This window comes from Serinus canaria, chromosome 4 (genome assembly GCF_022539315.1).
Source record: "Serinus canaria isolate serCan28SL12 chromosome 4, serCan2020, whole genome shotgun sequence".
Taxonomy (NCBI): Eukaryota; Metazoa; Chordata; class Aves; order Passeriformes; family Fringillidae; genus Serinus; species Serinus canaria.
In genome coordinates this window covers 45,841,459-45,856,984 of record NC_066317.1, presented here as the reverse complement: position 1 = coordinate 45,856,984, position 15,526 = coordinate 45,841,459, and the positions used below count along the sequence as shown (strand labels likewise).

General features: G+C 39.4%; 1 protein-coding gene across 3 annotated transcripts in view; it reads right to left on the bottom strand.

The window, feature by feature from the left end:
* The window catches only part of TEC (tec protein tyrosine kinase), a 44,252-nt gene that overhangs the window by 8,763 nt on the left and 19,963 nt on the right, over positions 1 to 15,526 (bottom strand). For all 3 annotated transcript variants that reach the window (XM_030239526.2, XM_009100369.4, XM_030239527.2), the window contains exons 3-7: positions 5,790 to 5,891; positions 4,658 to 4,739; positions 3,028 to 3,156; positions 1,556 to 1,596; positions 909 to 1,090 (exon numbers count right to left, since the gene is read on the bottom strand). In XM_030239526.2, coding sequence (XP_030095386.1) covers positions 909 to 1,090; positions 1,556 to 1,596; positions 3,028 to 3,156; positions 4,658 to 4,739; positions 5,790 to 5,891 — 536 coding nt within the window. The remainder of the gene's footprint in view (positions 1 to 908; positions 1,091 to 1,555; positions 1,597 to 3,027; positions 3,157 to 4,657; positions 4,740 to 5,789; positions 5,892 to 15,526) is intronic.

Genomic DNA, 15,526 nt, shown 5'->3' with positions numbered 1-15,526 from the left:
AACATGTAAAACTGCATGCCTAGAAGACAGTTGTTTCATTCTGCTAATTACCAGTGGTCTGTCGATGTAATTTATTAATTACTGACCCACCCACTCTACTACTGATTATTCAGAAACTAATTTTCCACATCAGCATTTCCATATGAACTTTCAGCACCCCTAGAAATGTGCCATGGGCAGCAGAAGTGTCCAAGAAAACCAGCAGAAGGGATGAAGGAGCGTGAGTAACCCTCCGCTGTTCTGTCACTCTTCTGCACTCAGAAGTCCCAGTCAGGCAGGGGAAATATGTGTGGAGCCTGACACAGCCTGATAACTCACAATTACCCATAACATATGGCAACAGGAACCTGATAAATATTGAAATAAGAAAACTTTCATCTTTGAAACCACAGGGAAAATTCTAATACAGGGAATGTGAAGCAGTAGTCATTACAGAATCTCACTGCAATTCTCTCTCAACTTATTCAAAGATTGTCCCTAATGATCCAGCTATTAAGTAAAACGATGATTATTCAAGTCTGGAAGTTAGAGCCTGCTGAGCTAAATGTTAACCATATTGCTCCCTAATGAGATGTTCCCCAGGGAAGTGGGAATACTTTACCAGTCTAGTGAGGTTTTAAAGGATGGCTGGTGCTTTAATTGGGGAACTATAAAATTGGAAAGTAAACATAATTGGAAAGGCATCCAGTTCTGCAACCTTCTTTGCACTTGGGTCCCACAGTCTATCTGTCGAGTACTGCCCTTTTAAAAATTGGTTTCTGCATGAGAATATATGGATGAGATTTCAGAGCCTGGGCCTAATGTAGAGTCTAATGCAGTTATTTGTTGCTACATAGTCAATATGAACTTCTACATCACAAAAATAGAATTCTGAACTTTATAACAAAAAGTAAAGAACTCATTTTTACCCATATTTGTCTCTTGCCTTCCACCAATGAATGTCATTCTTCTCAATCACTGTATATTCTTCACCTTTCTCTAATCTTAAATCATGGTGTTCTGTAGGTTCAAAGTCATACATTGCTACCACTATCTCCTCCTCTTCATTCCCATTTTCTTCAACTGGAGGAACAGGAGGTGGAGGCCTTCTCTGAAAACAACACAACATTATTAAATTATCATTACCATTACAAATTATCATTATCATCCCACGCTGCTCCACCCTCCATTCACCCCCACCATCACACCAGTGCATCCTGGAGGCAAAAGCTGGGCTAGGCCTGTGGTGGCCTGGGGGGCAGCTGGGCTCTCTGGCAGCAAACCATGCAGGTGCCACCCATGGGGCTGGTTTGTGCTGCAGCCTGCAGCTGCCTGTAAAGAGCAAAGCTGGCTGGCATTTGCTTTTTGCCCACATCTTCCACCAGCAGTACAGATACAGCTAACAGATGCAGCTACATTTCAGTGGAATATTTTTCACCCTGAGATAGAGCATGATGCCAATTGATGCATCCAGAAGTAGACCTTTGCTCCAGGATACAGCAGGTATTTTGAGAAATGTAATCACTTTTTCAGAAGGCAGTAATTCTCTATTCAATATTTTAAAGATTCTACCTACCACACTTTTTTCTGGCATCGAAGAGGACAATCTCATTACATCTAGAAACAAAGCACAGGAGAGGATTTATGCCTATTTATTTAGCTAGAAGTCTTAAAATTAAATGAAAGGTTTAAATTTCCAATTAGGCTTGAATGTCTTAACAAGCCTTCAGTATGGCTTAGAAATTCAGAAAGCAAAACCAACTCCAATTAAACTATAAGAAAAATGATTAAATATTCTTGCAAAAACATCCTAAATCAGCCAGGAGGTTACATTGACCACAGATTTGGCAACATTTATGCCACACCAGAGCATGCCACAGAGAGCTCTGAACCAGTCCTCAGATGCAAAAATTTATGAGAAATAAAAAAGAGATAGAGATGAAAAAGGCATAAGAAAATGAAGCTGTGTTCTTGTCAGCATGATGATCTAAAAGTCTGTTAGTATTAACATCTGCCCTTTTAAAATACATAAGCCCCTGACCCCTGCCTTGCTAAATAATTCATAACAGTTGCATGTATTTTCTTATTACATCTTGCAGATCCAAATTTTTTCCTCCTGCAATGCCTTTTTCATGCATTTAAAACACTGAGCTATAGGTCATGCTTTTCACTTTGCTGAATCAGATCAGCCATGAGCCCCTGTTTATTCTGCAAGTCTTCTAATGCTACTGAATCCCCAGGTCCCCCTGACTGTCTGTCCAGACATAAGAAATCACTGGGTGCCACAGATTTAACTGGGAGATAAGCAATGGCTCAGTTTCTTTCCCTACAACAGAATTTTCCTTAAATCAAGGACTGAATAATTACTAACTCCTTTGTTGGACAGTATTGCAGTGCCACAGCAGTGCACACTACAGCATCCACTGCTGAATCAGCAGAACCTGCAATTTGGAGGCTGGAAAAAGTCACAGCTCATCCAGGTTCAGCACAGGGGCATTTACAAACTTCTGAGGAAATTCAGTCCAGTGTCTGTAAATACATTAAACCTTCTTGGATCATTTTCAGCTTGCTGTAGGAACACTGAATCCAATGCAGTTATTAATCTTTCACATATATGTGAATGAATAATATGATAATGTTCATATCATATATGCACATGGATATGCAGAGGTTTAAATAAATAACTGAAGAGCTGGCAAGATTTGTAGCTGAATCTTTTTACCATGAGGTTTTATCCTCAGTCTAAGGTAAACACTTGGTCAAAAAAGTTTCAAATGGGAGAAAAAAAGCAAATTAAATTCAGCAGCTTCAATGATTCCTTTCAGATTTATCTAAACTTTTTTCTTTTTTGGAAGGATATTTTGCTGGCTTTTCTATTTTTTACCAAGAATGCTTGGTAATTATTTTTGTCTTTAGGCACAGTACCAACGATTGACTCTGCTCTACAAATTTGCCTAATACCCAGGGCATTCAGGTGTGACAACAGGATCATATAAAAATGCAGAAAAATATGCCAGAAGAACTTAATAAGAAAACATATGTACTTACTGTTTTCAAAAAGACTATATTTTTCACAGCCAGGTGCTAATTTTTCTGTCTGCCTACAGCATTGATAAATTCCCTCTGTCCAGAATTTAGGATGATATTTTACCATTATATTGCTGTTGTTCTTTATTTCTACAAGAAGAAAAAGAGCATATATTGAAAGATACAAAAAATAAAGAGTCTGCAAGAGGGTAATTTTAATACATACATTATCTTTGACATGAGGCATAATCTTTGCTTGCCCTTACTTTAGCATGGCTTCTCTTCTTGCAAGTTTACATGGAGGTGATAAAACAATCACAGAGGATATGTTCAAGGTAATAACTTTATTCCAGAGGGGTATGCCATACTCCCCCCTACACCAACCATCCTAGCAGGGGTTTGGTGCATCAGTGAAAGGAGACCCTGCACCACTGGGATCAGTCAGGCAGCTCTGTAGGCTTTGGGAGCCCTGCCTCCTCCTTTATTGCTACTGCAAGTGACTCAAATTCATATACAAACAGTGTTCTGGGGGGAAAGACAGTCAATATTTATCTCTATTCTGTGGCACAACTCATCATTTTGGCCTGGAAGGTTCCTTACCCCATGCTATGGGCTTGCTGAGTTTCAGAGGTCCCTCCTTGCCCTCTCACCCCAGCCCAGAAATAATTTCTTATTACTTTACAGACCACCTGTAATTAATGTGAGCACCTAATGGTGAGAGAGGGCATTAAGAGGCAAATAAAAAAACCCCACCTTTACTCACTGTGAAAGCCACTATCTAATCACATCTCAGCAGAGATATCTTCTATCATTTTACATCAGCCTAAGGCCCACAGTGTTGCCTAGCTACATCCAAATAAAACTTTCCAGTGATGCCATCAACTAGCTTGGATAAACTTTTTAACTCATTGTGCAAAAGTAGAGTCAAATTCTGATTGCAGCTGCACTTTACAAAATCAAACTAGATCAGTCTGAGTATTTGAGGCTCTCAGTACCTGTTACCACACCCTGTGTATGCAAGCAATGAGCTGGCCCAATAAAAATTAAAATTGGTAGATATAAGCAGCAGAAGCTCTACCATTGCATTTTTGTAATTTGTTGTGGGCTGATGTAGCCAGCAGCTAAGCATCCATGCAGGCATTCACCCACCCCCACAACCCAGTAGGATGGGGGAAGGAATAGAAAGAACAAGAGATAAAAACTTTTGGCTTGAGATAAAAACAGTTTAATAACCAAAAGAGAGAAAAAAAGAACCCACAAATAATGTACAGTAAATCACTCACCATCTCCCACAAGCAGAGCAGCCAATAGGGAAGGAAAAAAACCTCATCCCTGTCTTCCTCTACCCCAGCTTTTACTGCTGAGCTCAATTTTATATGGAATATCCCTTTGGTCAGACCAGGCCTGCTGCCCTGGCTGTGTCACCTGCCAGCCTCTTGTCCACCCCAGTCTGTGAGGGCAGAGGAGGAAAAATGCAAATCCTCCATGCTGTGCAAGCACTGCTCAGCAGCACCCTCAACACTGGTATGTTTTTAACACCGTTTTGGCCACAAACCCAAAACACAGCACCAAGTTAACTCCAATCCATGCAGAGAGCTCAAGTAAAGGTACCTGCCTATGTTAGAGTTTAAGTACAAGCAGTTCCCATTACCTTCTTTCAGGTTCCTCACCCACTGATCCCGGCTTTGGGCACTCGGTGCAAAAATATAAAGTGTGTTAGCATCATATACAACCTGGAGGGGGGAAAAGGGAGAAAAGAAATGATCAAAATACATTCACCTCATAATGTTAATTCATTTCTTCCTGAAGAAACAGAACAAGACAAATGACTGTTACACTTGGCAAAATTAATGTATTCAGGCACAGAATGCAGAAACTGGCAAAGGTTATTAAGGTGAATTATTCTGATATGTTATTTTCAAGAGAATTAGGAAAAATTTTGAAATGGTATATTATCTTGTCAGCATTCCTTAAAATGTTTGCTTCATTATTTGCTTTGTTCATTCTTCACTGTGTTTTTTCTAAAAACAGTTCAATTTAATGAATGAAAGCTACTTTGTAATCAGACATTCTCCCATCTGATTCAGTATTGCTCTGGAGTGACTCTTTTTTATTTCTCCACTGCTTGTATTAGCAGAAAAAGAAAAATTAGTGTATTCAGGCACAATATGCTGTGGCAAAAATGGATCAGAGTTACTGCTACCCCTCTCCAGCAGTGGAATTCCTCCTCACTCCAACCATTCCCTCTACAGTAAGGAGGGAATAGTAAGCATCCAACCCCCACATTTTTCTTTTTCCCCTCTAAGCACTTCGTTTTCTGTTTTCATTTCCATTCAATTCACAATGAAACAGGGAAAAAGAGAAAAGCAACCACTTCTATTTTGATTTTCTTATTCCTATATAATTTCATGGCAACTAGATTTACATTAATGTGAAAGAATGAAGACAGGGAAATTGAGCTGTCAGCTCACTTGTTCCAGCAGAAGAACAGGGCAGGGCAGTTTCCAGTCAAAAGTCAAGCTGAGAGGGTGAGGAAAAGAAAACAACCAAGTGTCTGTGGCCCAGCTCCCAAGGGAAGGGACTGCAAGGGCAGCAGATCCGCCTGGCAGGGAATATGTTTTAAGCACTGATCCTGAATTTCCGCCCACCAGCCCAAAAGAGACACAGAATGGGCTCATTACTTGGAATTGACAGTAATTTTAAGAACAGTTATGTCCAAATGACTTGGTGTTGTAGAAAAGAACTTTAATTTAATTTATGTATTTTATATTATGAAAACATACCTGAAAAGGATATTTATTTTGACATGGAATAATACCATCATTTTTTACAACTTCTACACATTTAATCCTTGAAATATCCACAGATCCTTTTCTGTACTTCTTCTATAAGAGAAAAGAAAGAAAGCATTTGTTAAAAGATAACCAATTTATCTAATTATCTTTTTTTTTTCAGCAGAGACATCTTGATTTCTTTCCCACTTGTAACAGTGATTTCACTTTATGTGACTTTAACTGGGTAAGTGGTCTGAAAACTGAGAGCATAAAGACCTGCACTTGTGAAAATGCACTGAGTACAGTAAATTTGCTCAGAGAAAAGTACCAATTCTTTATATAGAGTTTCCAATCAGATGTGATTGTAGGTTTAATGTACTCTTCTTTACAAAAAAATAACTTGAGAAAAAAGAAGTGCTTCCCCCTCACTGAGTTTATGATTAAAACTGGTATCATCTCATCTGCTTCCTTCTTCTGTTGCTGAAGTGTTTCCACCATTTGGAGGCTTCTGCTGTGTTCCACTAAGGTTCCAGAGAAATTTGGATGCTACATAGGCAACACAAGGCCCTGATCAGACAGAAGGCAGAAGACACAGGTGTAACCCTGGACCAAAGCGGGGTCTGTGTTGAAGGAACTTTGAACAAGGCTAGCAGAAGCCCAGAGAAGCAAAGTCAAAAGCAGGGACTAAATGTGAGATTTAGTCACCTACACTGATAATTATGAGCATTTTAAAGAAGACACAGGTGCTCAGCAGGTGCTGCACAGTGCATGGAATGACAGTGTAGTTCAGCACTCCGGAGAGGCAGCCCATTGGAAGAACAGCTGATAATGAGAGGCAGCTGTACTGGGCTTTAGTCTGCACTGAAATCCACAGAAACACTGTATAGTGCCATCTTTCACTTTTGGGACAACCAAATCTCTAATAGGAGAGGAAGTTACTACAGGAATCCAGAGCAAAACAAAAGTAGTAGCAGCTCATGGCTGGTACTGAATTAATACACATCAAAAAAATTGATTTGCCAAGCACATCCAGAACATCCAGTCCAGAGTACATCTTATGAAAGACTGACACTGTTCCCACAATGTGGAAATAATTAGCAATTACTGAATTCTTTGAGATATGCTAATCCTTACTCAGCTCCTCTCTAGGGGATGGAAATTTTAGCCCAAATAGCAGAAGTCGGGTACAATCACAAGCAACTGAAAACACAGTCTTGTGAACAGAAGCAAAGAACAACTTCAAACACAGCAGTTCTGATTCCATCACCCTAGAAACACTACAGTTAATTACCCATAAAGTTTCATCAGCACTTAAAATGCATTTAGCACTCTGAGTCTTACGTAGATTAATGCAGAAAAAACATGCATAACGAATTAATCATGGTCAGCACCAGGAAGAATGCCAAGAGATAGGATCAGATAAAGCTGCAACTGCTATTGGTTACCAGAAAAACCAACACACACAAGAGAGGCAGTTTTTTTTAAGGGGCATGTATGGGGGAATTAGGTACTTTAACCAACCATAAAGGAAAAAGTAAATCATAAACACTACCATGAGTACTACAAAAATTTATCAAGTAACATTGAAAAATAATTTTGTCCTAAGTATGCAACCTTGGATTTTTTTACCAAAAAATCATTTTAAGTTTTTTATTTATTTTATGTTGGTCAATTCCAAACTCAGTATATTCTATGGTATCCCCTTATTTGAACATTGACTCCCTAAAGTTCATGCAAAAGCCAAAAGTTGTTACTGAAATCCACACCACTTGGCAGAGCAGGCAGTACTGCCTCTCCCTCTCCTTGTCACTGTGTGGCTGACCCAGCAGTTTCAGGGATGCCAGGTTAGCCAGGGCAGAACAGGAGGGTCCAAACGAGATCAGCCTTTTCATGAACCCCAGAATTCAACACCCCACAGAACTGTGCTGAGGACACTCTCTCTCCAGATGTCTTTTTTGCACAACAACAGGCAAAGAAGAAGAAACACCACTCCTGTAACTTATCTACCCTGCTTTCTGTGTCCAGAGGGGGCTCATACTGCTTGGATCCCACCTGCTGGTTAACTGAGGTTGCAGGACAGACAGACAAAACACATTGGAGGGGGTTTTTATGTCCAGAATCTCAGAAAACCCTTAGAGGAACACATTATTATTTTATCTTGAATCACCCTCCTTCTGGGCTCAGAGATTTTCATGCCAATTCTGGCATTCAGGGAGCTCACTCAGGACACTGACAGGAGGACAAAAGACAGGAATCCAACTAGATAACCATCTAACATTTGGGGGGGACACATAAAGGAAATCCGCTGGGGTACAGCACATCAATCTAGTAATTGTATTTCCCAAGTCATACCTTTGTATGCTTTCTTGATTTAGGGTGGCTCAGTTTGCTTCATCACAAGATGCTAAATTATCTAACACAAAGCTGACCCACCTTACAAGGCAATCCACCTTATTAAACCTAATGTCAGGGAAGATTCTTCTGTTGTTGCATATTTTATACATTTAAAACCCCCTTTGCATATGTGAAATTAAAAACAGACCTACTGCTCAAGATATTTTCAGATCACACCAGAAGCAACAGTTATCAATGCCAAGTGTGCAGCTCTGTCTTAGCTGACCATTACTCATCATATAAACTATGGTGCACAGAAGCAGGAAAGAATGACTCAAGAAAAATGCTAAAGAGACCACTGCAATTCTCTCTCCTCCCTACCTAGACGATTTCCCTTTATAATAACAGGACATCTTGCATACCATAACTGTGTTGCATTTATTCCCCAGGCAAATGGGTTCTATGGGCTCTACACCCAGCTGTACAGCAGACATGAAATGCAGAATCGAGGCAGAGCTCAAGCCTTGAAGCAGTTGGGAAGTAGAGATGTGGGAATGAGCCAGCCCTGAGAAATTCAACCACAACCACTCTTTCCAACAAAGAAAAGCTACCAGGAGACAAAATTAGTACAATGGCTAATCATGCAATGTTGAAGAGTAAGAAGCAGAAGGACATTTTTAGAGATTCTTTTTTTTTAGGCTAACAGAGTAGAAAAAAGACAGATTTATTGTAGAAGTAGCAGTATTTTACCAGAACATTCATGCATGCTCTCTGAATGGGATACAAGTATTCACAGAGGATTTGGAAGAATCACAGGTCTGTGAAACACAGGGATCTACGAAACCTGGTCTGCTCCTTTCCTAAAGATAGATATATGCCTCTAGAGGGAGGCCTGTAGAAGCAAATATGGTTAGAACAGTAATAAAGGTATAAAATACTAAAGTAATTATATTCACATAATCCGTAATTGCTTGCCTCAAGAGGGAACTGCAGAAGTGTCTAGTCAGTGCTTCTTATTAATAAATGGCAATACTATAAAAGAAACAAAACCCAAAAACCTGAAAGCCCAACCTCCCTCCCTGCAAAGAACCCAAAAATGAAAATACCCGTGCATTTCCCAAGAGGGAAAACCTAAAATAGGTAAAATATGTGCTTCAAAGTCACACTAAAGGTTGGGGTTTTAGTGAGGGTTTTCTTTTTTAATGTATCTTCTTTCTGAAAATAACAAAAGGGAAGTGATTATACAGAAACTATTATACAAAGCTTTTCAAATTGCTGTACATATTTCATATTTACCTATGTTTCAAAATATTGATTTACAGTTTTAGAAGTCCTGCTCCTTGCTCTCAATGGGTATGGCCAAGTATTGTTTCCCTACAATCTCAAAAGAATCAGCTCTTTATTATGCTCTTTTTTTAGCATATTAAACAGTAATATGAAGAAGTCATAACACTAGACCTATGTTGTCAGATATGGAACAAATACAGGATTACACAATTCCTTAAAAAAATAATCTTAGAATACAGTAAGGCGAGAAATACCCAAGGGTCAGATAAGTATACAATCAAGCAGCTGATCCTCTGTACATTTGGAGTTCCTCCTCTGCTAAATACAGAAGCTTTACAGCTACAGAAGCCCATATTCTCACTATCAAATGAAAATATTTTTTCAGTGTATTTCCTCTTTGCTGATGAACATATAGCACTGTTTACCCCTACAGAAGTATGTGTGTACGTGGGGGTGTTAAACAATACAAAGGATGTTAGATTTGGGGGAAAAAAGCCTCAATGAAAACATGTATAAGTCAGCCCAGCTTGCAAGAAATATCTAGATTTTTGTCTTCCCTATGCTCTCTCTTTCTCTTTTTCCTTGATGTACTTATTATTTCTTTCTTCCATGCCTACCCTCATATAGGAAATCCTGAGGTCATCAGCATGTGACCCATGGAGCTTGTGTTCTCACAAGTGCAGCACATCACAGCACTACTTTTATCTCCTTTTATGGAGTGTCTCTTCAACTTTGCAAAACCACAAAAAGCCTGGCTAAGCCAGCACTGCCGACAGACAGCTGCTCTGATAGAATATGCTCCAGAGCCAAATGCACGGGTATTTTCAATTTTGGGTTCTTTGCAGGGAGGGAGGTTGGGCTTTCAGGTTTTTGGGTTTTGTTTCTTTTAATAGTATTGCCATTTATTAATAAGAAGCACTGACTAGACACTTCTGCAGTTCCCTCTTGAGGCAAGCAATTATGGATTATGTGAATATAATTACTGTAGCTAGGTGTTAGGTGGCCACTTTTTCTATTCCTATATTTTCCAGTGTGTTAAATACACTGAAGAATGCCCTTCTCCTTTCAATTATATTTTTAAAATATTAAGAAAAACGAGTATCAAGTATTTTTATTTACCTTTTGAAAGTGGCTAGAATTGATAGGAAAAGTGAAAGGTGATTACTCTTCTGATCTAGTCTGACCTGATCCAATATGTGTGTGCAAGGAAGAATTTGAAGGGGAAAAATATACAGACATAATTAAGAAGAAGAAAGTTTTAAACCGTGTCTTGCAGATTAAGAAACTGAGAATCCGGCTGCTCAGCAGACATCAGTGACCAGTACTGGAGAGACTGAAAAGCACACCAATAAATTCTCTGTCATAGCACTGATACAACTTCCTAACCACGACTACAGTGTAGTATCTGTAATTAATGCAATTAATTTACTCTTCTCCTGCAGCCATGGAGAGGCAGCCATTAAACTGTGCACAACTGCAGTTATGATACATTGCTGCAACCTCATAAAAGTAAAGGACACATAATACATCAGCCAGGTCTCCATCCATATCAGGCCTTAAATACCCTACAACTCTTCAGCTGCCAAAGAAACTGCTGTACTTCTTCAGGTTCTTTCAGACAAGTGTCTTCTCTTGCTGTTTTTTCGTGAAGTCCACACACACAGAGCTCTCAGTTTGCCCAGCCCAGCTGCAGCATTTCTGCCCTGTTTTCTCCCTGCTCAGGACCACCCTCTGACTGCTGGGTGAGTGACACCTTGCATTCAGCCCAAACTCAGCCTCCACGCTGGCTGAGCACCAGGCTTGGACAGCCTGAGCCACACCGAGAGGAGAGCCCAAGTCCACAGGCATCACAGGCAAGTGACCAGAGCCCAAAACAGGATCCAAGAGGTCACTCAGCCAAGGCACGTGCTGCTTTAACTACTTTCTCAAGGTTCAGATGATGGTCTCCACAACTACAGACCCCAGGTCCTGCTGGGGACAGCCTGACACTTATTGCTGTTCTGTATCTGAACATTTCAGCATTCCTGCCTTTTTTACTTGTCCACACTGAATTGCATTCTACAAAATTAAAAAAAAAAAGGGAAATAAACCCACTACCCACCTAATCCAAATATACCACATGGATTTCTAGATTTGTTTGTCAAAACACTTGCAGCTCCTTCAAGTTTTATTTCACCTGAGAACTCAACAAGCTTCTATTCCAACAACAGTATCATTAGTGAAAATACTAAAATGCAGAAAAGGATATCCCATTCAAAATGGGCTGTCAATCTGGATCAAGCCACCCATGCCAATTCAACACAGTACCAGCTTCCCATGTGCTCTGCAATCAGATTAACACAAAGTTTATATAGGTAATTTCTAATGCTGACATATGAAAATGTCTCATTCAGCAGTGTCAAAAAACCCTTACTGGGATGAAAACACAGGATTTCTGCTGTTCTCTGCTATCCACAAGACTTGTTACCTCATAGCAGACAGAGCATAGATAGGTGTGAGATTATTTTGTTTTGTTTCTTTATTTTGCTTTGTTTCTTTGTTGGCTGATGTGCAATTTCTGCATCTTCCAGGTACCTTCAACAAGTTTGTATTTTCTTGTATTTTCATCTAAATTGTCTTCATAGATTTCACTTTCTCAGCTTCTCTTCTGCACACTTTTTAAAAACCTAGGCCTTCTATAGCCTTCTCTTATCTATTTTCCAGTTCTTCCTTCTTAAGACCTTTAACACTCATCCACCCCTGTCTAGTCATAAGGTAAATATTCTCATCCACATCTTTTCTATATCTCAACATACAACCTGTGCTTCTCAACTTCATCTACATTTCATTTGTTCCATCTCATAAAAATGAAAATTCTTGTAGAAAGATATTTATGGCAGATTCTCATTTTATTGCAGACTTTTCCTTCAGTAGCTGTTATAGAAAACAGGGAATCATTACTACAACATAACCAACTTTTTTTACAACTTAGGTTTCTTTAAGAATTGCCCTTTAGAAGTGAGCATTCCCATGCATCTGTTAAGCTGCTCCCATTCCCATGAACATCATTACATTATGTCTCCAACTTGAACACTTTTCACTCACAAGTACTTAAAGAAAGCTCTGTTGTTATGACCTGTGACTTGGAACTAAAAAATTCTCTGTAAACCTGCTGGTTTCAGAAGCATTGTAATTCTGAACTGTGCTTTCATTTATACAAAATAATTACATCACCTATGCAATGACTAAGGAAATCCCATAAATGAGGGTAATTATTTTAAAAATTATAAAGGATAAGCACTATAGGAATAAACAACAGTAGAATGAATTAATCTTCTGTTAAAAAAGAAAAGTAAGGAGCACAGCTTTTCAAACTCTATAATGTTGTTGTGCTCCAAATGAAGAATTTGCACAATATTTGTGTTGCAATGCAGCTACACAATTTTACCCTGAAACCTACAGCTTTGGGGTGGGCCCCAGAGCTTTATTTTTCCTTCCTTAAAATATCACCACTGTAATTTCAGTAGCTTCTGTCTCCTCTATATTCAAATTACAAGAACCAAACATAACCCTTACCAAAGGACCTTTTTTCCTTAGGAAGAGATTTTCAAAATGAGCAACCCCCCAAAATGTTCACGTTTGTATTCTGTTTTTTTCATTTATATGCTGGTGGTTTTTATCATTTGTAACAGTCCTGTTTGCACAAGAAAGTTTCCACACAATCTGATCCTAATGGCAAATACCACTACTGCCACTGAAGACAGGAGCATTCTGCACCTCCCAGTTCAGACTCCTAAATGTTTTCCCTCATGGAACTATCATTTGCCTTCTTTGTAGAAGCAAATGGTTTCTGCACACTAATAAACAGGTAAGTGATGTGCCTACTCCAATATCTTCTGTGCAGCAGTTCCAGAGTTAATGGGCATTGCAGCCCAAACTCTGCCCCTTCTCTTCCTCCCTTCTAACACTGCAGACTCCTGTCCACCCAAACACATGCAGGGTAACCATAGGAACCAGGATTTAGCCTATGCCTTTTGGAAATGTAAAATCCAATGTACACTATTTGTTGCTGTGAACTGTCATCCACACAACAAACATGAGCAAACAATAAAGATGCCAAAGCATAAAGAAATTTACCATTCTTAAGCTCATGGTCAGTGCAAACTGCAATGGGATGGAAAGGTTCATTCAAGCATGCCGTGCCCTGTGTGGGAGGACAGTAACCAAACCACACACATCAGCACACTTTCAAACTAGAGTATCACTGATAAACAAGCTGAGTGACAAACAGAGAGAGAAATACTGTGGTGAAAGGGAACATTGCACAGGCTCAATATATATGAGGATACTAACAGTTTACATATTGACAAGGATTGATAAAATTATGATCTGTGTCGCCTTTTGGAAGCACCACGCTCATGAGAAACATCAATGTGAAAGTTTTCAAACCAACAAACTAGCAGGACATTTCACTTGCACAGACCAGCTTGTTTCAGCTATTTCAGGGGTGAGAAGTACTTTAACACCTACACTTACTCTCTTTCCTTCATCATGACGAATTTCCCTTGCCTAAAATGCCATCTAGAGCAAAAACCTGTAGTCTGGTGGCACTTTTAAGTTCAAGCAAGATGCCCTGCCAGTACCAGCTAACTGAAACCTGTGTGCAGGAGGTGTTACTTGCTATCATGGCTGTTCTGTAATGCAGCAGCAAGCCTGCTCCAGCTGAGGCCATCCAGCTGCCCAGTTCAGAGACATCTTCTCACTGTGCTGAGAAAGGATTCACAGCAGCCAAACTCACTGGCACACAAGGAGAAAGCCAATAAACCACAAGTAGGTGGTGGCCAGCCCTGATGGACGCGGTAGCTGAGATGCAATTTTTGTGTGGTCTGGCCAGTTGGCTAACTCAGGAGGAATAAATGATGCTGATCTTTGCAGCCAGCCTGTAAAGGAGTGTGGGGGGAACTGAACTGCTGATAAAATGGGTCCTCCTTTCCATTGTCCAGTCGATACTTGCTGAAGTGTTTAAAATTTCAGTGGACTCCTAGACAAGCACTTCAGTTTTGACTTTCCAAACAGACACAGATGAAAGTGTGAATGCACCAAAAACAAACTCCAGGGAATTTTGAGTTGAATATTCAAGATATGAAGTCACTTTTGACAGAAAATGGCTAAACGTACCTAGGGCCACACATATGTGGCGTTATTTCCACAAATGCCTCCTTGGAATTCAAACCTACACTCCATTCAAAATGAAATTAGCAATTTGGAAAAAGTCATACTAAAACTTCAGCTAAATTTTTGCTGGTCAAAAATAAAGAAAGCCATTCCAAGTGAGATTTTTTTTTAATCGCTGGATGAAATATTTGATTTTCAAACAAGTCAATTAATTTCAAAGTTGCTTGAATTTGCTTATCAATTTGATACTGACTAGTATGTTTTGATTTCTTGAAAGAAAATAGTTCAGGAAAATGACCAGAAGCACACCTGAAATATCACCCTCAGTTTTCAAGCCACACAAATTTGAAAAGAGAGTTCCTAATAAAATATTTCATGCTCATGTTTCCTCATTTGAAACAAACAGTGCCTTTGCTATACAACCAGATTATCCAGCCAAGTCCCACTACAATCCCTTACCCCAGCTGACGCCAGTAAGAATAGAGCAGCAGTCCTCAAGAACAAGGGCCAGCTTGTGGAAAAAATGCCTACCACCTCCCACTTCAAACTAATTACTACTGTCTGCATAAATGTGTTTAAAGCTGGCTTGGCAAGTCTACAATACATGTTTGAGAATACTGTACACATCTTAAGTCTTTCTGACTGCAGCATAACCAGCAAGATGTACTTTATAGCACATCTCCACACTCAGAATAGGAAGATATTTTACTTCTTCCGTACTTTCACACATTCATGACCAGTACTCTGTGCTTGGTGACCAATGCAGTTACATTTTACTACAGTTAATTTTTGTCTCCATTGTAAATGGACCACATCACATTCAGATTTCAATACCCACTTTTGCAACATTAGGAAAAAATACAGAAAATACTCTTTCCAAAAATGACAGCTGATAAAGAGCTTCAAGAAACAACATTAGCTCAACCTTTTTATTTGCTTATAATCATTGTTAGTCTAATATTGCACAACAG